General features: G+C 36.9%; 1 protein-coding gene across 8 annotated transcripts in view; it reads left to right on the forward strand.

Annotated features, from left to right (window-relative positions):
- Positions 1–26177, forward strand: part of BNC2 (basonuclin 2) — a 349594-nt gene that overhangs the window by 67467 nt on the left and 255950 nt on the right. The window contains exon 1 of one of the 8 annotated variants that reach the window (XM_042053942.1): positions 24799–24967. The exons of 5 other annotated variants lie outside the window; for them this stretch is intronic. Coding sequence is in view for 1 of the 3 variants with exons in the window: in XM_042053939.1 (XP_041909873.1) it covers positions 25545–25553 (9 nt within the window). In the remaining 2 variants the exon portion in view is untranslated. Of the gene's footprint in view, positions 1–24798; positions 24968–25458; positions 25554–25920; positions 26011–26177 lie in introns of those variants that run through there. 2 more of the 8 variants (XM_042053939.1, XM_042053943.1) reach the window with 2 other exon arrangements.

Here is a 26177-nt window from a genome sequence, read left to right on the forward strand (position 1 = left end):
TGGAAAATTTAATGTGCTCGAGTGGGAACAATGGCATATTAAAAAAAAAAAAAATTCATGACACAGATCTAATAATTCACTTGCCCCTGTAGGAATGGGGTATCGGCTCTGATGCTGCTTGGTAGTTTATTTTTATATACGCTCCTGGTCCCTGCTGTATATCCTTCGTATGGGTTCCAGAGAAAAGAAAGAAAATAACCTGTAGGGAAATCAGCTTAGAAACCTTTCATTAAATACATTGTGTTTCATATCATGTCGTTCACAAAATCTCCAGGAAAGATAGGAAGTGTTATCAGACTGCATGTGTAAAATACTATATTTGAATACTGTAATTTGCTGTAAGATTAAAGACCAAGGGTATAGACATATTCGTTATTTCATTATTCACTTATACTTGATGGATAATGCTTCAGGGGTTCTTTTCATTTTTTCTTGCCTAGCACGGATATGCAGTTTTAACTTTTTATTTAATGCTGTAGAAAACATTCCTGCTCCCCTAAGCTTTACTGTCCTGCTTGCTTGTTTGCTTTTTAGTGGTGTGATTATTATTCTTTTGAGGGGTTATTATATTGCTTTTAAGTTTGCTTGTTTATTTGTTTGTTTGTCTGTTTCACAGGCATATGAATTGGTTTACACATAGATAAATTGTACTATATAAAAGAAATTTAAAATTACTTCTTTTGGCAGAAATAGAGAAATGGTCTATTTGTGATTGCAAGTAATTATTTGTTTTATCTCAAAGTAAGAAAATTGTAATTAGTTTTGTTAATCTGTATTGAAAAACAAGGTTGCCAGAGTATGTTTTAGAGGGCCCTGGCAATTTGTCACCTTTTTTTGACTGTTCATGAAGCATAGGTTTGAAGAGCAAAATTTGGCCTGCGAATGCCTTCTGCACATAAAAAAAGTCCATTAAACAACAAAAACCAAACTTAATCTGCGGAATACATTATGGATTTTTTTGTTAAGTATTATTACATGATAAATTGTGCATTTTCTTATGTGATTATAATGGATGCAGAAAATCAGCTGCATTTGCACAAAAGGTAATGAATTGTACTGTTGTTTGAGTTTGTGGAGGGCCTAAAAATGACTTGGTGTTGTGGCGGTGTTACTGACAATGAGCCTCTTCCCCTATTTTTCTTCCCTCTTTTCCCTATCTGCTTATATATAAGTAGACTTCACTTCTCAATTTGCTAATTTAATATTCATCAGAGGTTCTCATACATAAGGAGTGGCACAAACTACAGCATTTTGTCATTCCAAAGACCACAGGCTCAAACTCCATCTAATTCATGCAGAAAAGGTGGCTTCTCTGCCTGTTACCTCCTCTCTGGCTGAGTGGTATTGTCTACCATGTAAGTTATGGTTCTGTAACAGTACAATGTTGTATGAGTTCCTCTGCATTTTCTTCATTGTGTAGGAATGGAAAGAAAAAAAAAGATGTGCCAACCTACATGGGGAATATTTTGTGCCCTCTCAGCTGTCCTGGTCCAGAAGATTGATATCCTTTGAAGAATAATCATGACAGATGAAAATGGAAGTAGTCCTCTCATGCCTCCAGAGCTTGTTCCCCAGCAGCAGTAATACCACTGAATTCTGTTTAGCCATGTGTTTGTCATCATCTCAGTTACTGAGTAATTTCCATGACTCCTCTCTTTAGCCATCTATATTGTTAAATTATTGCAATAGAAATTAAATGCCATAAAAATTATTGTTTGGGTATTAACACCTTTGTAGCACTCTGTCTAAAAGTTGGAAGGACATGGAATCTTTGTCTTCTTTCTTTTTTCTTTCACCTGTGTACGTTTCTTTGGTTTTCCATTGTATGAGGAAGGTGGTCTCCAAGAAGCCAGCCTTGCATATTGTGTTTGGTGTAATGAGGCTCAGGCAGGTCTGGTTTCTTTAATTCCATGTTTGTAAGCCAGCTTCTAGGGTTTTATTCATTGAGAATGCACACAATTTTCCTCCAGATATTGACAGTCTATAGTAATAGATGCCTGCTAAAACAACCAGGGGAATTCTGAAACAGGTGCTTGGCTTGCTCAAACTTTGTATTTAGTCCAATATTCCTTTGAGAAAATGTGAGGCAGGAACTACCTTGAGGTAGTGTCAACAGTCTGTGCTAGTAAACTGACAAATGCTGTGTTCTGTGATATAGGTAGCTTAAATATTTGTTTTTTAAAATATCCTGTGCTTCTTGTCCCAAAGCTATGTTATTCAAATCAACAAGTCATTCATATAGTGGTCTTCACCACATGTACATAGATAAAATGTGTCTGTAACCACCTGTGTGGGTGTTTGGAGGCACCAACATGGAATTACAAAATAATGGAATAGTTGAGGTTGGCAGGGACTTCTGGAAGTCATTTTGCCCAATCTCCCTCCTCAGGCAGGGTCACTTGCATCACCAACATCCTGAACACTATGGTCACTGCAGTCAAGGCTGCCTGCAACCTTCACATCTCCGGTGATGTTGCCTTTCCTTATTTGTGACTATGAGGTCCAGTGCAGCACCTTTCTGTGTTGGCTGCTCTATCACTTGGGTCAGAAAGTTTCACCTGTACTCCCCAGAAACCTCCTGAATTGCTTGTACAATGCTATTTTGTTCCTCCAGCAGTTATTTGGGAAATTTCTCTTGCATGAGGACCAGGGCTTATGACTGTGATGCTCCTTCCAGCCGTTTGTTGAAGTCTTCATCCGGTTGTTCTTCCTGAAGGCAGCCTACAATGGACATCCACTACAATGTCACCTATATGTCTGCTCCAGGCAGCTGGCCAAGCACCTTTCAGGGTGGGCTGACAGACTGTCAGATTACATAAAGTGTGCTCCTTTCCTTTGCAACATGCTAGAAGTCTTTTAAAGAGTTAATTTAATGCCAGTGTTTTATCATGCAGTTGCTGCTTTCAGACAAGTCACAGGAAGGCAGAAGGCTCTTTGCTCCTGAGATAGCAACCATGATATTTGAATTTGTTTATTTCCGCCGGTTTAGATAGTTTTTTCAGTATCAGAAAAGGCAGCTGTGTGGGCTTTTAATCCTTGTATAAAATTCACCTCTGTTGTGCTTACTAAGTGGTATTGACAACTGATAATGACATAGAAGGTGGGAAGTAATAACTAGTGGTGATTTTGCAGATAGCTTTTCTTTCCTCACCATTCTACTTCCCTGTACTCCCCTATTTCCTGTCCTCTTTCTTGTCTTCCTTTCTTTCCATTCCTCCCTCCCCCATCACCCATTCTTTGTCTCTTTCTTATCTGTCCTTCTCCTCTCTTTTCCTCCTCTCCTCTTCACAGAATTACAAAATTACAGGCTGCTTGAGTTTGGAAGGAATGAACCTCTGGAAGTGATCCAGTCCAAGCCACCCCTAGAGCCAGTTTTCCAGGACCATGTCCAGATGGCTTTTGAATATCTTCATCCCTTATGATACCACCACAGCCTCCCTGGGCAACCTGTGCCAGTGCTCGGTCACTCCCACAGGCAAGAGAGTGATTCCTGATGTTCAGAAGGAACATTCCATGTTTCAGTTTGTGCCCATCACCTCTGGTCCTGTCAATGGGCACCAATGAAAAGAGTCAAGCTCCATCTTCACTGTGCTACATATCAGAAATTCAGATGCATTCCTGAGATCCCTTCTGAGCCTTTTCTACTCTAGGCTGAACACTCCCACTTCTTTCAGCCCTTCCTCATAGCGGAGATGCTGCAGTCCCTTAATTATTTTAGTGGCCCGTGGATTTCTGTCTCATATCAGGAAGCTCAGACCTGGACTCTGGATTCAGCAGTGCTGAGTAGAGGGAAGGGATCACCCTCCTCAGTCTGCTGACAATACTTTATCTAGTGCAGTACACCATTACCCTTCTTTGCCACAAGTGACATTGCTGACTGGTGGTTAAGTTGGTTTCCACCAGGACCCATGGATCATTTTCTGCAAAGCTGTTCCCAACTAGTTGTTGCCCAGCATACACTGTTGCAGGTGGTTGTTGCTTCCCAAGTGCAGGACTTTGTACTTCCCCCTTTTGAACTTTGTGAGGTTCCTGCCAGCCTATTTCTCCAGCTTGTTGATTTTGTGCTGGATGGCAGAACAACCCTCTGGCATATCAGCTGCTCCTTCCAGTTTTGTGTAATCTGCAAACTTGCTGAGGGTATGCTCAGCCCCATCACCCAGATGATTAATTAAAATGTTAAACAGTCTTGGCACAGTATTGACCTATGCAGTATACTGCAACTGTTACCCTTCTTTCCATCTCACTTTTTCTTCCCATACTTGCCGCTTCCCAATTTCTCTCATCCCCTCATACTCTTTCTCTCCTGCTTCACACTCTCCCTTTTCCTCTCCTGGGCCTTCTCTTCTCCTTTTCCCCAGCTGATTTCCATCTGGTCCTAAGTTGTGAGGTCTTTGATAACAGTGTTCATGCAGTGACTCGTACTGCTCACATCTTTGATTTAGGATGCTTGACTTAGGCACTACTGTATTACAACAGTCATCAGAACATCAGTGTGAATGTCTGCTTTACATATGCTGCCTTGCAGCCTGATTTAGAGAAGCCAGGGGTTCAGCCGTCTTGGCTGGGAGCAAACTTTTAATGAACTATTCAAAAATTTTGTGTATTGACATTTTTCAAAATCTTTTTACATTATCTATTCCAAACACCTTGGTTTCCTTCCATTCCTTAATATTGCCAGTGGCAGTCAAGATTTCTGAAAATGGATAAAGAGTAGGAATGAGTTAATGATTGACCACTGGAACAATCAACTAAGTAGTTATTCTTTAAAAAATTCTTTATTTGTCACAGTATGGACTGGTGCTGCACTGCTGCACCAGAAGATTTGTTAAATTATATTGGAAAAGGCAGAGCAAGAGGGGCATTCTTTCCCAATTTCCCCCTATGTTTCTCTGTTTTGCAGATGCAACTAGGATGTTTCTTTAAAATATTTACATTTGTGTGTGTCCATGTATGAAGAGACGTTGTTATACTCTTACTTCATGTGTACTTCAGAGGTTCTGCCCCAAGGTGGTACTAATAAATACTGTTATAACTTAGTTGTAAGGGATCTTACACAATTATTTTTTAACATGCTCTTCCCATCCTCTCTCTTTTCTTCTGATGGTGTGGTGTCAGACATGGCTTTAAAGCTGTCTAAATTAGATCATGTTTTCACAGTGTCTGACAAAACTTGGGGATGGTCCTGTCTGTGAGTAAGATAAGAAGACACTTCTGCTTTTTGAAATAAACTTAAGTTCTTCAGCAGGTGCAAGAACCCTCAGCGCTCCAAGGGGAAGTTTATGAAAAGTTGAAAGAAATTAACCTCAATTAAAAGGAATATTGATTGATAGTTACGGACTTAAATATGATACATTGCTCAAGAAAAAGCTCTACTTTAAAAGGACATTAAATTTCTGATGGAAAATACTAAACTGGAGAAATTTGCCACAGAGGGTGAAATGCAAAATTGTTTGCATCTCTTTCTATTATCTAACAGTTATAGGCCATATTATAGAATTAGTTAAGAATATCTGCTATTGAGACAAGGTATTAGGATTCTTCAGGGTGTATTCTCACATTGGTTTGCTGAGATTTTGTTGCTCAGCAGTCATTAACTATGTTAAACGGAAAATCTGGGCCCCTTCAACTATGAATATCTGTTTTTTGTTTTCCATTAGTTTGTGCTTAGTTTCCTAGTATTTTTTTACTTTGAGATAAAATTCTTTGAAGTTCTGTAAGCAAATAATGACAGTTTAAGCAGTTACCAGTCATATAAGGAAATGATCTACTAGACAGTACAAACAATCATTTAATAGATGTGTGTATGACTGGAACCTTAGAACTTCAGCTGTAATTGACACCAATTGGTCTTATCAATTGAAAGTGAAGAATGCTAAAATCATTACTTACATTTGACAACCATAATAGTCAGTTAAGTTTAGTATTTGTCCATGTGGATCAGTGATAACAGATAACATTGTTCATACATTCACTTTCAGTACTTGTCAGGTGGACACTACTCTTCTGCATCATCTGCTGACACATTGTGTTCAACAGGAACATGTTTTAGGTAAAAGCTTGCAGCTATCCACAGTAAGCTGCATGAAAAGCATTGTCCCTTTCTGCAGCCCAGGAGATATCTCATGCCAATCACAATCTGAAACACTTAGAGGTGATATTTTTAGCTGTTAAATGTGTCAAATCCTTTTGAAATACATATACTCAGTTCTGGTAAAAAAGTGAATGTAAGTAGGATAAAGAGGTTCTTTTGACTCCCTACTGGGAGCAGCTGCTGTTAAGATTGGGAGTCAAGGACTCATCTTCTCCACTGGGAATCTGCAACTTTTGAATTTTTTTTCCTTCTAATTCTGTCTAGAGCAAAGAAGAAAGAGAAGTGATAATTCCTTTGGAAAGCCACATTTCACAACCATCTGTTAGGTGATAATACATGTGTTTCCAGAGAATTAGCATGGTTGAATCCCATTGAGTGCAGTGACACAGCTACAAGCTCAATGAAGCCTTGCCGTAAAAAGTGACAGTCCTTTGAAAAGCAAGCAATGTGATGCTGTTTGTTCAATTTATTTTAAGTGTAGTTTCTTTACGGTAATTTAATATCAGAATGTCTTTTAATAACTCTGGATTACATAGGAATATATTTATTTGTGAGAAAGTCCTTAGACTTTGCAGAGAGGTGGTTTTGAAGTCCAGAGTAATTTTTAGTATACTGGAAATGAGGCCACATAGTGAGAGAAGAGTGTATGACATAGCTGTAATAAATCTGCAAGTTGTGAAGCAGAGCACAAATGTTTACAAAATTAGAGTAGGACTGTAAATTGAGAGTTGTCTTTTGTGTGTTAGTCCAAATTCAAGAAACTGAAGAATCTGAACAGACACAATGTTTCATGGCAAAAGCAGGTGTTCTGCTCTGTCTTTCAAGAGTGTCTGATGAAGCTTTGAAAGTTAAAAGAAGGACAAAATATGTGTGGCCACAACAGATTTGGGGTTAAGTTGGTATGTATGTATGACAGAAATATTTATTATTTGGAGGGGTAGCAGGGATCATGGTAACAGCAGGATGATCTGCTGTCACCCATATCAGTGCTTTTTGTCAGAGCAGGCAGCAGGTCATGCCTCAGTATTAGCATTGATAAAGCAAAGCAGAGCACTCAGGAGAATTTTGTGTTTAGTGGTCAGGACTTGAGACTTTCTCTCTTAAAGAGAATGAGTAGGGAACAGTGGGAGAGGGGCAGAAGAGGATGGGGAGAGAGAGAGAGAGAAAGAAGGTCAGGGAATAAAGAATCTGAGACACTTTCCTTATAACTAACTTTGCTGCTATAGATCTGTATCTGTGATTTTCCCACAGCTGTAGGAAACCATTTGTTACCATGACCTTTCTGCCATCTCTTTTCCTAGTCTCACCTAGAAAGTAGTGGAAAAATCACTTTTCTCAGTGTGCTGGAACAACTTTAAGGGTTTTCCATTGCTACTGTTCATCATCTGTCTCCTGATAAGCACCTAAATACTGCAAGTTTGATGAATGTTGCATTCGTGTATTTGGTACTGTTGAGTTCCTCAAGCAGGACGGTGGAATGCTTGGTTGTGACTGTCAACTGCTCAGATACGACCTTGCTAGAAAACTGTTAACTTGTTATAGTACTTTACCTGTAGTGCCAAATCAGTATTACTTTAGATGGGATATTTTTTCTTCATATTCCTGCAATTGGCCTTTGAGGCACAAGTGGTGGCATCTCTGAGGCAGGCAGGAAAGCAGGGGGGAAGGGCAACCCTCCAGTGGAGCATTGGCAGTTAACTAAATCTGGATTCCAAAAAAAGTTTGGGAATCTCACAAACTGCTGTATGATGTATGTACTTAATTTAATTTCCTATTATTTCAGTTGAAGGAAATTTGATACTTTATTAGATAACAGGCTGTTTGCTAAGGTCACAGATTAAAACTGGCAGTTGCAAAAAACCCCCTGAATTTTATTCAGATAAAATAATAAATCATTAGGTATATGGAGGATTTGAGCACTGATTTGAGAAAGGTATGGCACTGCAACTATAAAAGAAAATGTTTTAAGTGTTAAATTTTTCTCACAAAAGCCTTATAACTAGAAAAGTGTATCTGAATAATCTTACACCTGCAAAGTAAGGGATTGAATAGCAACGCATATATGTGGGGATAATGTTTTCACACTTTTTTTTTAAATAGGGAGTTTTATTTCTGTCAGCACTTAGGCAAAAAACACAACCATTTATCTAACTGTCCATTTCCATGTGCTTTGTGAATGTATATCCATACTTGTGTACATAGCTCCCACTGCTTTACCCTCAAAGTACATACTTTTGTTTTTCAATGGAAAAAACAAATTTTTAGAGGCTAAGAGTTCAGAGTGTATTAACTGAAAATAAAATTGACTAAGTTCTCTTAGATGAGTTAGAGGAACATTCTGTGCTGTGTCTTTGTTTTCTATAAGAAAAAAATAAAATCTGCAAGCCCATTGGAGTTTTAAATATGATATAAATGTCATACATAATCATAACAAATATGCAAAATGTTTTCAAACATTTGTATTGTATGGAAGCAATTACTGGCACCAACCGTATCACACACCCCTCCGATGGGCTAAGGCCAAAAGAAATGAAGGTCTCTAAACAAAATTACTTTGTGTAGGCGAGAAGAGAGTGAGTTTTAACTTTTATTGTGGAGCAACACAGAGTCATATTTTAATGCAAATCACATACTATGTAACAAAAATGAATACTAAACAAATACTCCATGTTAGGCTTCTATTACTTTTTCTGGTCTTTCTTGTAATTCTCTATCACAAGACATGCAAAGGAGACTCTTACATTTTCATAGTAGAAATCTTTAAGTTATGACAAGTATAAATAAAAATCTAGCAGGAAGTTACTTCTCCATTCGTTTCGCAGCCAGCTCTCTGGTTGCTGAGATAGTACATTGCACTTTTTCTCAGCATGTTAATTTTACTTCTGATAAACCAGCACTGCCTCATGCTTTCATTTTATATCTGTATATCTGTATATATTTATATCTGTAAGTTATTGTTATTGCTCTTCCAGGTCTACCAGATCCTTTGTTCAGTGATGCATTTGCAATTGTGGGTGTTCAGAGCAGCCTTCTGAGGAGTTCTGCTTTCTGACATCAGTGAGACTGTCTGTAACACATGGTTTGTACACATGGAATGGAAACAAGTACTCCATGTTGTCTACTTCAAATAGATGCTTATTTCCATTCAGAGACATACTTTCTCTATTGTCTCTATAAGTCTCTACTGACTTTCACATTCCTTGCATAGCATAGGTCTTTCCTCCAAACTTAGGCTCTTGCTGATCTTCGAAGCTTCTAATGCTTGCTGTCTTAGAAGCATTCATGCCCCTCAAGAGGCCTGGATGCTTTGAGTGCATTAGTTATGTCCCCTCCCATGTCAGCTGGTTTAATGAAGGACATAGCTTTTTCTGACAATTTCTCTTTTTCTGTCTTTTAAAAAAATGAGTCTGTCTCTCCTCATGTCTTGGCCTCTTAATGTTGGCAGCTGTGCTACCTTATTGCACATAGACCAAAAGCCTCAGGAGGCAAACCCAGAACATTTTACCATCTTCTTTGTAAAACTGCAGCATCACTTCTCTGAGGAAATACTTTTACTGCTGTGATTTGTCATAGTAAAATAGTGACAGTTGGGATTTTCCCCAAAAATATGTAACTGTTGTGTTCTTGCTTTCATGGGCATGCACTTGACTCTTTACGCTGCCCTTTTGCTGTCATGTGCGATCATGTGTGTGGTATGTTCTGCATGAAGCAATGTACCAGGTGAATTCTGAATAAGGGACAGTCCTTCATTGTGTAAATTCAAATAAGTTGTTAGATTTTGCTCCCTAATGTTTCCTGTAACAATATAAGTCATATAATAAATCTTGATGTGACGCTCATGATTTGTTAAAATCAACAATTAGGAGGTCACAAGCAAAGGGCACTGTATGTTTTGATCTGTAGGTTAATAGAGCATCATCTCTCAATGCTGGTACTGAAAGAAGAGGACCTTTGTGAGGAAAATGCAGTAGCAGTGGGTGTCATGAACATTGTATCTCTGTGGAGACAAATAAGTGTTGTGTTTAGAAAGTTTTGGATAAAATAGTTTTGGGACTATGGATTATACATCCGATTACAAACTAGAAAGCTGAAAGGAGAATAGAGACGTAGATGAATACTTCTGTTAGGGCATGAGGTGCATGGAAGTGATTGGGATGCAATTATTTTACACTAAAATGAGACACACTATTTGTATGTGTATGGGCATTAGGAAAGAGTCTGGGGATATAATGTCATACTGAAGACTATACTTTTGTGATTTTTATGATCATCAGAATCCCAGTGAGCCTGTAATTTAGTTACCCATCTCAAATTATCAGAAAGTATATAGAACAGAGTGGATAAAACAGAGAGTACAAATCCTTGTCCTGCCCCCTCAAAATTCCTTCGGAGCTTCAGGGTGAATTCCAGTTAATAAAAAAAAAAAAAAAAAAAAAAAAAAGGCACTCCCTTTTGGCTGGAAAAGAGAAATTTTAACTCATGTGTGTATGTTAACAGTCAATGATGCTGTGTGGGTACATGTGCATACACACATATTTTGATACACATACACACAGAGAGATGGACTCACAGACGCACACTGGTTGGGCAGATACTCGAGTAATGCCTTTGAATGCTTTTTTCTAATTTGGTGTGGTGAGCTATGTGTGCATCCTGTAGGGTAAAATACTTATTAAAATAATTATTAATTCATTCTTAAAATAATATTTGTCACTTGCACAAGTAATTTGCATATAAGTAATTTTTTTAGAAGTAAATATTTTCTGTATCTGTGTTAGATAGCTGAAGCATAATTCTGACTTTATATACAGCTTAAAGACACATCCTCAGAAGTGACTTGTAAATTTGGTTTCCTGATTTAGGACCTGTCAAGCTCTGATTACTCTAACCATTCACCGCTGCGACAGAAGTCAGCTGGAACAGCAAATCAGTACCTACGAGCTTTCAATTAGGCTCCCCAAAACTGAATCCCTGTAGGAGAGACTGTGTATTTTTCTCTATGAAGAGGTCATATGATATGCTATTAAATTGGCCTGGATTAGAATACAAAAATGTTTATTTCTTGATTGCTTAATGTACTAGAAAAGGTACCTCACTGAAATATTTTTCTGTAGCTTCCATGCATACCCATAATGTTCAGGCGTGTTCTTACTGTCTACAAACCATTTTAATTGCGTGCAGTTTCATGATCGTGTTATGGCAAGTGTGGTTGGATTTGTAGTTACAGCATGGCTTTTCTTCCGTGCTCACGTAAGAGGGAGTGCCCATGGCAACCTTGTCTGTGAATGAAGAAGAAATTTGCTACTTAAACAGTTTTGCTTCCTATATGATTCATCAATTATTTATTTCTTTTTCTTTTTTTTTTTTGAGATAGTAGGGTAATAGGGTCGTTGGATGTACAGTAAGTATTGGGGTTCAATTAATCTTATGCTAATAATTCTACACATCAGCATAAAAAAATCTTAGTTCTTTCTCTACTTGTCCTTGGATTAAAGTGAAATAGGGATCAGATTACAAATAACAGTGAAGTAACTGTTATAGTACGTCTGTTTAAGAGTCAGCTAATTCAGATCTTAATGTTAATATCATTATTGTCTTTAACTCTCATAAAGATAGGAAGTGTATATATTGTCAACAGACTTTTTTTGGCAAAAATCTGCTTGTTCTCCCATGGGGGAAACTTTTAAAAATATTGACAAAAAATGGTTTTATTGATTTTTTTTTTTTTGAGTTAATAGATTTTTATGTCCAAGGTAAATTTTCCAGCAGCTATCACCACCTGTACTGAATTTTATGAGTTCAGTTATTAGGGTGAATTACAGTGTATTGCTATCTTTGATAAGCTTTTGTTGCTTTTATTTTATAATTAAGTCCTTAGCAGCCTTCCTCTAACTTCAAGGTTCACTTCATTCAGCCGAAAAACGAGACAAGGAAAGGTAGAGAAAATGTTCATAATTGAAAGTTTTATAAATAGATTTTATATAGATGCATATGTATATTTAAAAAGCTTGGCCAAATGATGACTTTGACAAAGATTTAACAAACCAGGAGTGTGAAGTGTTCTGTAGGCTAACAGTTTTAATGGGTTTATCTTAGACAGTTCTTCTTTCACAGTTGTGAAAGTGTCAGTTAATAATTTACCCATCCCAAGACGCAGTGGAAGCAATCACACTCTGGAGTGAGGTACTCCTGGGCCTGCCGCGGTGCTGCAGCTCATCTTGACTCTAGAAATGTGCCATTGGATGCGACATCAGCACTGTGTCTGCACTTTGACAAATGAAGTCTTGTAAGAGCTAAATAAGGCATGGGAAGTTTTGGAAGAGCAAATAGCTCTTCAGCTGATTTCTGCAGTACTGGATTACTGTAAATGTCCATCTGCTGCACACCAGAGGGAACACAGGTTGAAATGAGAGGATTTGGGGCTTTTTGGTACCATGTTTTGGGATGGGTTTTCTGGTGTTTTTTGTTGTTGGGCTGGTTTTTGTGTGTTGGTGTTTTTTTCCCCCCCAAAAGGCCCCCAAACTCCCCCAAAAACCCACCAGAACCCCCCAAACCAAAAAACAACAAAACAAACAAAAACCCAAATCAACTTCCCCCACCCCCCCAAAAAAAACAACCAAAAAAACCCCAAACAAACAAAAAACCCCAACTGAAACAAAATCCAACACAGAAAATGTTTCTAAAAAAAAAAAAAAGTACATTTTCTGCTTTGATGATATATTGCAGAGTTTTCTACCAGAAATGTAAATGTTTAACATAAAAAAAGCTCTGAAATACAGTACTTTTACCATCACCCTTTACCATGCAATTTGTTCAGATGCAGTTGTTAACATAAATTTGCAGTAGATTAGGCAATATTTATGTGAATTTTATTCCAGCATTTACTCATTGAATTATCCTGTACTACCGGGATGGTAAGTTTTGTAATTTGTTTTCCTCTATATGAAGAATGTTTCTCCACAAATATTCACTTTTGCATGCATATTTTTTTATTAGACATTATGCCATTCTAAAGATTTACAGTTATTTAATAATGATTTATTACAGTAATTTATCCTGCCAGCTGTGGCACACTTTTACTGGAATTTGTAAATCAAATGTGTATTGAAATTCACTAGAAACATGCATTTCAGATTCTAATGAAATGTACTTCAAAATTGTTTTTAGAAGTGGGCATCTATATGAATGAACAGCAGTTTCCACTTTCTATTGTTATATATAAACTTTTCCTCCACCTGTTTTATTTACTTCCCAGTCTTGGATGTTTTACTTACTACAGGATTAGCGAGTCTTGATGCTGCTGTGTGGAAAAAACAGGAATAAAACTGTAGAGTCATTGACTTGGTCCTCTAAGGCATCAGTATCAAGTCACGTACCTGACCTGCAGTGATCATTAAGGATTAGGAAGAAAATCTGAGAGCAGTTTCAGTGTACTTCTAATTCCTGTCTCTGTGTTGTGACAGAAAGTGTATGTCTTGAACGTAGTGAGTCATAAGAGACACTGAGTGAAATTAGTATTTGAGGTGACAGAATAATATGTGTATGCTCGTGGTGGGGGTAAAGAAGGAAGAAAGCATCAGTGATTTTACAATATTTTGTAGAACATTAACAGTACTTCTACAGGAGTATTGTTTCATTTTCAGCTCAACTATAAACTCTACATTTAGTTCATTTTAAAGCTCTGGTGGAGCCAGTAACTCTCTTTTAAATTTGTATTCTGATACCTGCTATTCTTGGCTCTTTGAAAATCTGTCGTGGGCTCTGAGTGTGAAGCACTTTTTAAAATTCCAGCTCTATGTATCAGTTTCCCAATAGTAAAAATCAGGATGAGATAATTCCTTTCTTCTATCTGCTGTCTCTTTTGATTATTCAAGCTATAAACCTTTCTAGACAGGAATTCTCCTTTCCTTTTCTTGTACAGCACTCAATACAACTGGAGCAGGGAGACGGGATCAGCCTAGTTTCAAGTCTCAGACTTTGCTTTAGTACATAGAGGATGTAGCTAACAGCAATGAAGCCATCTCTCAGTTCTTGTGTAAGTAACTCTGAGAGAAATTGTCTACAGGTGAAAATTCAAAATAGCTTCTTAGAGAGTTTTATTTTGTAGGTTCAGTTCTGAGCTAAAAAAAAAGCATCTGTTGCTTCATACCTTGTGAAAATCAGCTGCTGTGCATGTGTATACAGTTATAGGACTCTAGCTTGCCAGATAAGCATGTTTTCTTGTTTATCAAAGATCAGAAATAAACTTTGAATGAATTCAATATGACATGTTAGGATATTGAAAGATTGCTTTATAATTTTTTTGAAAATAAAATTGTCATGACAGGATTCAAGAGAAAGAAAGGATGGGAAGTATAACATTTCTAAATGAGTAGCCGAATAGAAATCATGAATGCATTATAAAAACACATAAGCAAAAAGACAATTTAAGTACATTCACCAAAAAGCAATTCAGTATAAAAAAAATGGTAAGTCACTGGTTGAAAAACATTTAGAAATTTGTTTCCATTTCCTGTGTAGGGATGAGATAACTTTGCAGTGTGATTGCAGGAGCATTCCCAGTAATATGGGAGCTGAGAGTTCAAGGTTAATTTTTAAAATAATTTTTAAAAAGATTGATTTATTTTGTCAATAACCCTGCATTATTTGAACAGGAAACAGCTGATTTTTTTTTTTTTATGCTTTCTAAGTATTCTTTTTACATCAATTACCTTTGTACAGTTCTTCCGTTACGTGAAGCATATGACACTATATAGTCTTCCATGTGTTTACATTAATGCTTACCCTGTATTCCTTTTGAAAAGTGACCTGCAAAGCAAATAAACCTGCTTGCGGTCTGATTTTGCTTGGCCTAGCAGTTTTTATTTTTTCTCAATTCTTCTTGTATTAATCTTGTATGTGAGAAGGGAATAAAGAAAAGTTTTCATTGTTCAAATTTCTACATTGCTTTTTTATAGTCTCTTTGATTTAGCACTCACCAAGATTTTTCTACTTTGGAAGGCTCAAGCCTAGATTAGATCTCTAGCAAAAGAGAGAAAAGGCAATATTTTGTATTTTTAAGTCAAAATTTCTCCCTCCATCCAAATTTGCTCTTAAGACAAATTTCATCTTTTAAGCAAAATAGGTCATACCTCCTTTTCTTGCAGTACTACTTAAGGTGATATTCTACTTTGCATCTAAGACTCCTTCTAAGAGTGACAAGAGAATATCATCCCACCTACAAAAATCCTTCCTTTTCCTAAGTTGAAATTATGTTGAGTTTTGGATTGGTTTGGGTTTTTTAGGATTGACTTTTGACATGTTCCCAGGTGTCCTGGAAGTGAGTTGGAAGAAAGACAGCTGATAGTTATGGTACTATAACTACCCTGTTCTCTAATCACTGTCTCTCTAGTTCTGCTTCTAGCACACAACCAGCCGATAAAACCTACACTAGTGCTTCTAATAGGTTACTCTCTTTGTTGCTCAGTATTTCTTTTTTTCAATGGATACCAAAAGAGTGACCTTAATTTTGGGAAAAGGAGGGAGAAACTCTGGCATCTAACTGCTGGCGTCCTGAGGGAGCTTGGCAGTTATGACTGATGCTCAGCCATTTCCCTTCCCGGCGTTCCTCATCCTTAGAGAATTAGCATGAATGCAGTTGAATGCCAGGTCTGGGTGAACTTCCTTCACATCCCGTCAGCCAACTTTGGGATAAATCAGTTGATGTTAGTGTCCTGCCTTCACATTTTCCAAGTAACCATCTTATTTTGGGAACTATCACTCCTTGCTGTGATTGAACCTTGCCTATGTTTCCAAGATGTATTTGGCATAAAGTAGAAGAAGCTCTCTTGCAAAATTGGTGAGTTTTTGAAGGGACATTTATGTATCTCACAGGAAGGTGCAAGCCCAGTTTTCAGATTAAAAGTAGTGAGAAAAGTAATTTAATCTCAGGTCATAAAATGTTTATATCCAAAAGCTGAAGCTTCTGTTTGGTATACAGCACAAGTAAAAAGCTGAAATATCCACATCCCAGGGAAAAAAGGATTAACAGGCATAGCCTTTTTTTTTAGGACCCGCAACTTACAATGGGAGATCTTACAAAAATTCAGACTGAAGTAACTTGGCAGTACCAGTTACTTATCTGGTTTCAGAAATGTCTGAGGATTGTCCTGCAGAGGACAATATAAGGTATTTTAGTAAGGAGGAGCACATATTAATTCTTCATTATTGTACATGTAATAAAGTTACAAACACTATTGACACGTGGCAGAGAGTTTTATCGTGAAGCGGTGGTTAGAACTGTCTTTGTGCCTTTTAGGTGCAGGCTAAACAGAAGAAGAGTGTTCTACATATGAGGGCTTAAGGAGCAACACTACTATCTGGAAAACACTGTGCTCTCCCTTTCGCCTGTCCTTTAACACACCCCCCAAAACTTCACCCCTCAAATCCTTGGTGTTTCCATAACAGATAGACTTGTAGATACTTCTTTGGTGCTAGCCCTGTAAGTCTGTTGCAATTACTGTAAAAATGAAAGCCAGTTTAGTCTTTAAATAACAATTTAAGGGCCCTGTGGGTCAACTTGTCCCAAGTATGAGAAAGCCAAGGCAGGAGTTGTCCATCGTGGTCTTCCTTTAGAGCATATTTACCCCTTTTCCCCAAACATTCCTATTCTCTCTTCAGTTGTGTGCATGGCGAAAACCTGAAAGCTTCAATTTCAGGTCTAGTTCCTAAAGAAAACCAGTGTGGTTTATTTGTGGGTTGGGAATAGGGATTTGAACTGGCATGGACTTGTGGGTGCTTTGGGGCTGAAGCACACACAGCTGTGGGTTCCATATGCTTGCTATCCAGTATTAATGTGGCTTGTCTGTGAAACCATGGCATCCGCAATACTATACAAAGGTCCATGCCTGTGGTGGTTTGGGAACTACTCCCAGCAGGAGAAATTTCAGTTTTTAAAGTTAGTTAGAATAAATTTACAGACACCCAGTTCAGAATAGATAATGCAAAATTCTGCTTATGAGTTTAATTTTAAGAGAGATTCAGACACTACTATATGTGAAAATTTCTTGATACAGACCGTTTTGTTGTTTTGCAGATGAACCAAGGAAGAAACAAGTTTATTCGCCCCATAATGTCTTAAAATTATGGGAGCACAACCTCCTACATTGCTAGCATAACCAGTATGCAAATATTGTAGGAATATACTTACAGTGTTTATATGCAATTAGTGTCTCTTCATCTGCTATGGTAGCAGCACAGAGAACATCTTTTCTGTGGGATGGAAAAGAGAAGTACATATGCTGATATGCTTCCAAATGTACTGAACATTTTCAGATAAATTTGCCTTTAATAACTGCATGCTTTCCACAACTTTTAAAATGTGAGCCAACTCATGTTTGTTATTTATGAAAGTATGAATGAACTACTAAAATTAGGAATATTTTTTCATTCTATGTTGAAGCCATTTCTTAAGAAATTCACCCAGACTATTGTCTTGTATATTAAATTTAACAGAATAGGAAGTATTTTTAGATCACTTTTTATTGTAAATTCTGCCCCTGCAATTGTGTGATTTAATAAAGAAATGATTTTGTATAGTATCTTTCACACAAACTTTATCTCCAAAACACTGTGCAGAGTTAATAAAGTTAAAAGTTTTTTTTTCCTTTTTACTACAAGTTAAGAGACCCAGACATGAGAACAGAGACATATTGTTTCCAGATGAAGGCTGAAAATAGATGGAGAATGAGGGAGAGAAATGCAGCACGGTGGTTCCAGATGGCAGGCATTGCAGAGGAGAAGGTTCTTGCAGCCATGTTGGCCAGAGTGTACAAAAGGACAAAAAAGGAATCTGATGCCAAGCAGAGGAAGCTGAAATATAGAGTAATGAAAGTAATAATGTAGGAAATTTGTCAAATATTTTTAAAGCAAGTTTTTTTGGGTTTTGGTTGGTTTTGTTTTATTTTTTTTTTTTTGAGAGTGAAGAGCTGGATTTGTTTGTGTGCAATGAGGATATTTCAGGTGAAAAGATAATATAAAACCTTAGTTTTACTGATGCTCTGTACTCATTAGGTGAGAAGAGGGGTGCTGTTTTTTTTTTTTTTTCTGGTTGATTTGTTTTGGTATATTTTCAAACAAAATAGTACCTTGTAAGTATTTAAAAGTTTATTGAGTCTTATTGCACTTCTGAGTATCTTATAAATTATTTAATTGTCTGATGGATATGTGGCTACCTAACCATAGGGCATGAAATATGCTCTGTTCCTCTAATACACTAGAGGAGAGACCTGTTTATAAAGTATTTAGTATTGGTTTTATAATGCACTGTTATCAACAGGAGACCACGGAGCTCAAAGATCAATCTCATTTTGGCCCACAGTATTAATGCTGCTTTATGAAACTCTGTGACAGGTCACTTAGACAACAGCTCTTAATGAAAGGACCTTGTGCCAGTGTGTGGTCGTGTGACTGTCTGTTAGTAAGGCATACTTCAGTCGCTGCCAAGGCTGCAGATGAATCTCTTCGTCCAAGTCCCTGAGGTGACTTTGTGGCTGCTGCTACTGCTGGCCAGGTGATGGAGCTCATCATTTCCCCAGTTCTCCAGAGACAAGTGAGACAGAGAATGCTGAGTTCTTGCTAATGCAGCTTTTCCTAATTGTCCAGAGAGATAGTAGGACACTGGGCAGTTCAGGCAATTCTGTGTACTGTGAATGAGTCAGTAATTAGAAAAAAATAGCTGCTCTTAATTCAGTCTTGCATTTGTTCATGAAGTGTCTTTCCAGCTATCTAATATTCAGCTATTCTGTATACTGCTAACCCCTCCTCCCTCCTTTTTAGGTCATTTTAATTATTTAATTAAGACAGACTTATTTCTTAGACACCAAATAATTGTTACTAGGAAGTGGCACAATAGATTGTATTATGCAGTAATTAGATCATAAACTTAGCCTACCCTTAAACCCTTTAGGCTGTTCCAGGATCCAGAGGCCTTGCTTGTCATAGATACAGTTTACTAAAAGGATGAGAATAACGAAATTAACTACCAAAGAATAAATCACTTTGTAAAGGTCTTGTACTAAGGTAGCATCCAACAGACAATTTCCACAGTTTTAGGATGTTTTTCAGAAAATAAACTTTCAGAGTTTAGTATTAAAACAATAAACCTTGCTTAACCCAGATAATCAATAGGTGAAGGATGCTTTAATATAGTAGTATACCTGTATAATAATATAGTGATAATCTGTGGATGTAAACCTGTGTAAATGTGGGGTTTTTCAGATTGAAGTGTTTGAATTCTTCTTCTCAATGACTTACATAAATGAGGTTGATGCATTGTTTGTTTAACAATTGCTGTGAGCTTACTCGTGTTCCTGTTGAATCTTGAACCTAGGTTCCAGCAGATACAACTGATTTTGAAGAATTTTATTTTAAAATTTAAATGCAGTTATTTTTGTGTTATACATCTTCCTATATTGTATGATGTGTTGGGTTTCCTCTGTCCATTTAATTCTTAGCAAATCAAAACAATGTCTAAATGCCACTATTATTTCAATGGTGGGCTATATAGACACTTCATTAAATGCAGAGTTTAAATCAAAGTCTTTTGTATCTGCTGTGCTTTGAATCATATTCTCATACCTTAGCAGGGTTATCTATTACCATTTGGTGTAAACAATTAAGTAATAAATAGATAGTTTCATGTGAGAAAAAGACACTGCAAAAACCATGATGTGACATGAAGAATGGATGTGAAACTGCCATATGTGCAGAACAAGCTGCCCTGTTTACCTGTATGCAAATTAAGGAGTTTGCGCCAAATTTTTGCTGGCCATGTAAAATTCTTCTGAGAAAAGCATGGAATTTTTTAGTTTAGTGTTTTATCCACGTATATGTAGTGATTATTATTAGTTAAAAGCCGTGTTCATGTGGAGAATATCTTTAAAACAGCAACTAATCATTAAAAAGATTTAATGGGTGCAATTAACAAACTGCTGTAACTTGGCATTATGTTTGTTTTTATCAAGTTACTTGTTTTTATAACCTTCTGCATCCTCCATTTCACCTGCATTCCTTATTTATATATGTGTATCTACTGGAATTGTAATTCTTTGATTCCCCCTGCTTCACACGTGTCCTCCTCTGTTGCTGAGCAGGCAAATTAGTACCTTTGACACATCTCCCTTAAAAAGTAGAGAAACAGAGGGGTGATCTCCCTATAAAAAGGAGTTGCAGATGCCCTGAACTCCCAGTATTGGCTTGTTTAAATTAAAAAAACCCAAACCCAACAAAACCACAAACAAACAAAATGAATGAAAACACCCCACAACCAAAGCAAAACAAGAAATCAAAGTTGTATACTACTATTCACTTTAAGATAACAAGAGCTTTCCTCTAATTTTTGTAATATCCTCCATGTTTATGTTCTTCTCCTTCAAACCTGCAAGTGGACACCTCTGTCAACATCATGTTACATACAGAAGGACAGCATACATAGATGTAATTGTCTTCTCTGTGTGTTTGCTTTTCCTGGATTTCACTTTTCTTTTGTTTCTTTAACTTGTTAAAATGAAGCAGTTGCGGGACTAAAATCTTGATAATCTCTGTTTGATGTTTTATCTGCCAGCAATAGGTCACAGTTTTCACCTTACCTTTGCTAGTGTCATGTCTCAGCAGTCTTCATAAGGGTTCTGTGGTATAGAATGCTGATACATAGTTTGGCAAAGACGTGACTAAGATCAGTTGCAGTGTGACAGCTTGCTAGGAGCTTAAGCTCATAACAGAAAGACTCATAATCAAAAGTTTTCTTTGAGGATAAGCATTCTGTCACATCACTTACTAAGGAAAAGGATGAATAACCAATTTAGAGTAAATAGTGCTTGAAAATAAGATTTTTAATTAAAGTGAAAACTCTGTTCAGAGTTTTGCCGTGCTTCAGTTCAACCTGAAAAATATTTCTAACAAAAAACCCAAAAAACCAGCAAAAAACCAAAACAACCAAAACCAGAACAAAGTAAGAGATGTAAAATATAGATGAGGACACTTCCGGAATCTGTGTGAATTAGGCATGCACATCAAAGTGAAAAACATAAATGCACAATGGTTTAGATAATACAGAGAAGGATTCAGCAAGGACATTTGGAACACAGGGGACCAAAAAATATTCAGTCTCATTGTTGCATGATGACATAATCAGTCCAAAGCATTTTGGTTATAAATCAGAAGGTGCCTATTAAAAGTTACAGAAAAATGTTTTACAAAGTAAGGATGACAGGGTTCAGAGAGAATATGGTGGTGTCAATATTTTTGCTTTTGAATATGGAAATTTGGGTGGATTATCTGTTCAGAGGAGGTTTCCTTTATCACCCCCCACCCCCCCCTCTTTTTCTTTTTTCATTTTAGACATCTGTTAACATTTCATAGAGTCTAACAGATGTTTCAGAGTGAGTCCCTTATATAATTCTTAGGTAGAAGGAGTTGATAAAGAATTACATTACCACGGCTGATTCACCACCCCTTTGAATATGAACACCAAGATGGCTTTGCATAATTTTCAAGTATGATATTATATTCCTGTTAGGACACAATTCATAACTTCATTGTTATCCATGGATAAAGTATTTAATGTGATTGTTACAGTCTCTGCTTACACATTATTGTAAGGAGAAGAATTCTTTCATACTTGGTCAAATACATACTTTTTTGGAGGCAGTGTGGAATACTCAGTTCCAAAATGTCTTTAAACGACTAAAGTATATAAGCTTAGTTGTTTCAGCACAAGCAAGGGCTGATTGTCATGCGATGTAGAGGACCATTTTCATTATTTTGGCAAGAACAGGGACAGTTTTGTCCTGACGAGCTATTAGATGAATAGCAGAATGTGTCACATGAAAAACCACTGATCTTTAACCCAGCTATCTACTTAACCAAGCCTAGAAATGAATAGTGAATGTGGGAAGAGCAAAGGCCAGTTTACTGTCATTACAAATTAGAGAAACTGTTAACATCTGCAGCCAAATGAACTCTGGGAGTTACAGGTACTAGCCAGTAAACTGGCTGAGGCTACAGAGACTTAGGAGAATGATATATACAAATAGGAGTTCAGTAATTGCGTGTGGTGTGTGTATGTATATCCAATCATTGAAGATTGGAACGTTTGTATAAAAAGACATAAAGTTTTCTGAGTCTTTTCCCTGTGACTTTGATGAATCCTGTGAATGAACACCAAATATAAGAGACTCTCCTTTAGAATAATTGATTGCTATTTATCTTTAAAAAGAATTCTGAATAGTAAATGAAGAGAAATAATAAATCTGTGCTCACTGTTTTATCTTTTTTTCCCCAGGAGTCGTCTCAGGGACACTGCTGCATGTACAGTTAATATAAACATTTATACCGAACTCCTAGATGTTTGAAAAACAGATACTGTAAAGATCAGTAACATTTTAAAATGATCAGTTATGGGAATTAATGCTTACAGAAAAACACCATTCTTTCTTGCCCTGCGAGTAGAATCACATTGTCTCCCTACAGTCTTGTTAGCTCATACTAACTGAAATGCAAATTCTTCCCAACTAATTGGACCTCGTTGAACGTACATGTACAGTACATAGTTATATGCATGTAGATTTTTTTTGCTAAATTCCTCTGTAATTATTTTCTTGATTAATATCTAAAGCAGAGACGTGGAACAAAAATCTCTTTAAAGAGTTTACATATTATTGAACATTAAGGAGATAGTAACTGTTGCATGTTTTAACAGCTTAATTAATAATACAGAATAATTGGAACAAAAAGAAGAAAATATTTTTTCAATGTTTAGTCATTTTGAACTATTTGCATTAACCCTTTAACTGAACTAATTAACACTTAAACTGCGAGAGTAATGGAATTTAGAAAGAAGTAGGATAAGTTTACATTATATAGCATGTTCTGCTGGCTAGATTTTCTTCTTGGCATCACCTGGATTTTCTGTAATCACTTTTCCTATCCTTTCTTGCCATATGGTGTATTTCCGTATCGGTAGTTTTAAGAAGAGAGATGAACTCAACAAATTATACTTTTAAAAGATTCAGAAAGTCATGCATATAATGTAATTGTCTTTGACAGTAAGTAATAAGTATTATTTAAAATGAAAAGAAAGAAAAATCTCTAAACACCACATACAGTTCACAAAACACATAACATTCTCAAAAAACAGAAGCAGACAACTGCAACTGCACTCTGTTTTAAGTTCCATTAGAACCTGGATTCTGTAGGCACCTCTTCTATTCAGCATCTGGATATTCCCAGGAGGTGAAAATGTAAAATAATTTCACAGATCCTTTTATCTGTCAGCAAAAATACCATTGGCTAGCAGTAAAATACTTGCAGAACATACTCCTGATTAAAAATCTATTGAAAATGAGATTTTTTAAAAATGCTTTTAAAAGGATTTGTTTAAAATACCTTTAGAGCCCTTACCTTGACTATAGTGTTTCAGATTCTCGAATGTGCTAGCCAAAGAGGAGACAAAATACTCAGTTTGTGCCAAATTTGTATACTAAAGTTTGGGGTTTACTTTTGAAAAATTTTCTTCTTTCTACCCTCCCCCCTTCCACCTCAGCTTCCCTCCCCACCCCTCAACCCCCATCCCCATTGCTGTACAGTTAGATGAGGCTTAAACTGCTACTTGAGGAGGTTGGCTTCTGTTGTAGTTTTCCTGCTTGGTTACTTTTATCTCCTTATTGACTGCTACTTTTCATATCCTTGTTTGAAATTCAGTATTTCTTGTTGGGTTTTCTATGCTGGCATTATTGTGCCAAGCAAGACGCAGTAGAGACACTATAAATTTAAGGATGACCTGAGCTGGACTGAGACTGACAGACTAAATTTTGTTTCTTCTCTGTCATGTTAGCATGGTAGGGGGGAAATACATCTTTTTCAAAACATTCTGAAGCTGGGATGTAGAAGTCACACATTTGACAATTAAATGATAGTTCTCCTTTGATACAGTGATCTGAATGAGCTTAGATTTCTTGTAAGGCTGTAGCATTCTGGCCAAGATTTCTGCTTGGGAAGACCAGATTTGGATGTATTAGCTAGTCAGCCTAATAACCCTGTACAGACTGTATTGATTTTCTAGGAGAGAGTTTATGAACTAAATAAACTTGGAGTTGGTGTCTTAATAAACTGCTTCTCTCAGTCTGTCACATTTCGTTACTTAGCTCTGCAGTTTAGGGGAAAAAAAGGCTAATTCTGTTACAGATTGTTCACAGCAGGGTCTCCAAATTAGCCCTTTGTTTTGTAATGCCACCTTGCTTGGGCTGGCTTTGAGCACATTTCTCAGTTTTACCCTAATGAGTTGCAACACTGATAATGTGGCTGATGATCTTTCATTGATTTCACTATCACTTGCTTGTCTGGTAATTGATCCGTTGCTGAGCCTCTAGTTAATTATATCGGCTTTGACATGGCCCGGTCCACTGGGAATTTCAAGTCTTGCAGAATAACAGTTTTAATAAAAGAGTCTATTACTGCAGGTGCTTGCTGCTGCATGCCAGTTGATTTTGTGTGTGTTTGTGTGCACGCGCGTGCGTGCGTGTGTGCATGGATGTGTGTGTGCGGGTGTTTTTTTTTTATTCGCTGGGAGAGGAGAGGACTGCAGGACAGGAAAAAGAAGGCGGGGGGTGGGTAAGAGATGGAGATAAAGACTGTGAGCGAGAGCACACAAGAGATGCAGAACGGAGAGGAGGAAGCTTGCTATTGACAGTGTCCTTAAGCCTCCCACAAATAACAGCCATTAGTGGGAAGGTCAGGAGCTGAGCATGCAGCTTGACTGAGGCACTGAGTGCCACTTCAGAAATGAAGAGGCTGGCAAATTTTAGAGGGAGTTTGAGGGGCTAATAGCTAGCTGTAAAGGTACAGCCACTGTTGGTACAATTGACTCCTAAGTGTCATTTTCCCCTCCCCAGCAGAGAATATTTTTATTGACCACAAGTGGACTTAATATATTTTAAGGCAACAGTTCTTGGGGTTCTTCCTTGTTTCTTCTTGGATATTGAATTTGCTGCTTCTGAGACTTTTTTTTTTACTTAATGGTGCTGAACTGAAGGAAAGTTTAACAGAAAAGCTTTCAAGAGATGTAGGGTCTAGAGGGGAAGGCACATTTGTGTCAACATAGTGTACATCTTCTCATCTTTTCTCATTGCACACTAATGACACAGAGCTGCCACTGAAGCTCTCTTCTGTTTCTTTTGTTGTTTCAGAGAGTGAGGTTTATTGTTATTCCTGAGTTAAGAAAAAAGCAGTGAGTGGTACATTTGTCCTCCTAAATTTGTAGATTTTATTAGAAGATGAATGTTCCTTATGTTGGAAAGGATACCTTCTTTTTTTTTTTTTTTTTTAAACTCTGGCCATTTTTTATGAGATTGCATGAATTTTGTTTTATTTATGAAGTTTGTTTGCAGAGTTATGATTTCTTTTCTATATGTAAAGGATGAAGTGGGTAAGAGAATTTTTCAAATAAGATTAATTTAAAAAAGCTTTTGTAATTAAGAACAGAATTGCAATAGTAATATTTAACTTGATATATAGTACTGTACCTTGAGTATAGGAGATCTTAAAGGAAAAGCATTGTTTCTTTTGCATTACTTTTTAGCTGTGTGGGACCGGTTTCTTTTCTGCTCTGGTTAATTTCTTTGTTCTTTACGATTTGAAAGGTGTATTGTATCTGCTTCAACTAGCTTCTTAAAAAAAAACCCAACAAAAACTACTTTTGATCTTTTGGGGGAGGGAAAGGAAGGGCTAGCTTTGTCATTTTTTCCATCCTTTCTTGCTCTCGATGCTGCTTAAGACACTTAGCAGTGGGCAAGAAGAGAGAGGGTTGTGAGAAATGAAATGTGCATGTGACTTTCTAGTTTTATTTCAAAAGAAGTTGGACTGTGTCTTTTTTCCCCTCTTTGGTAAGAGTTTCTTTTGGGATAGAAACTGACTTTCACAATTCTTTTCTGACTAATATTTAGGAAATAACCAGGCCAACTTTTTTATGTTTTACTTCTAAGTTAATATTGACTGTGTTTAATTGCTTGCTTCCTTGTTTTTAATTTTTATTTTTTTTTTTTTTTAGATT

This window comes from Corvus kubaryi, unplaced genomic scaffold (genome assembly GCF_017639235.1).
Source record: "Corvus kubaryi isolate FWS band 111438036 unplaced genomic scaffold, C.kubaryi_AGA036_p1.0 split1-37296, whole genome shotgun sequence".
NCBI classification, from domain to species: domain Eukaryota; kingdom Metazoa; phylum Chordata; class Aves; order Passeriformes; family Corvidae; genus Corvus; species Corvus kubaryi.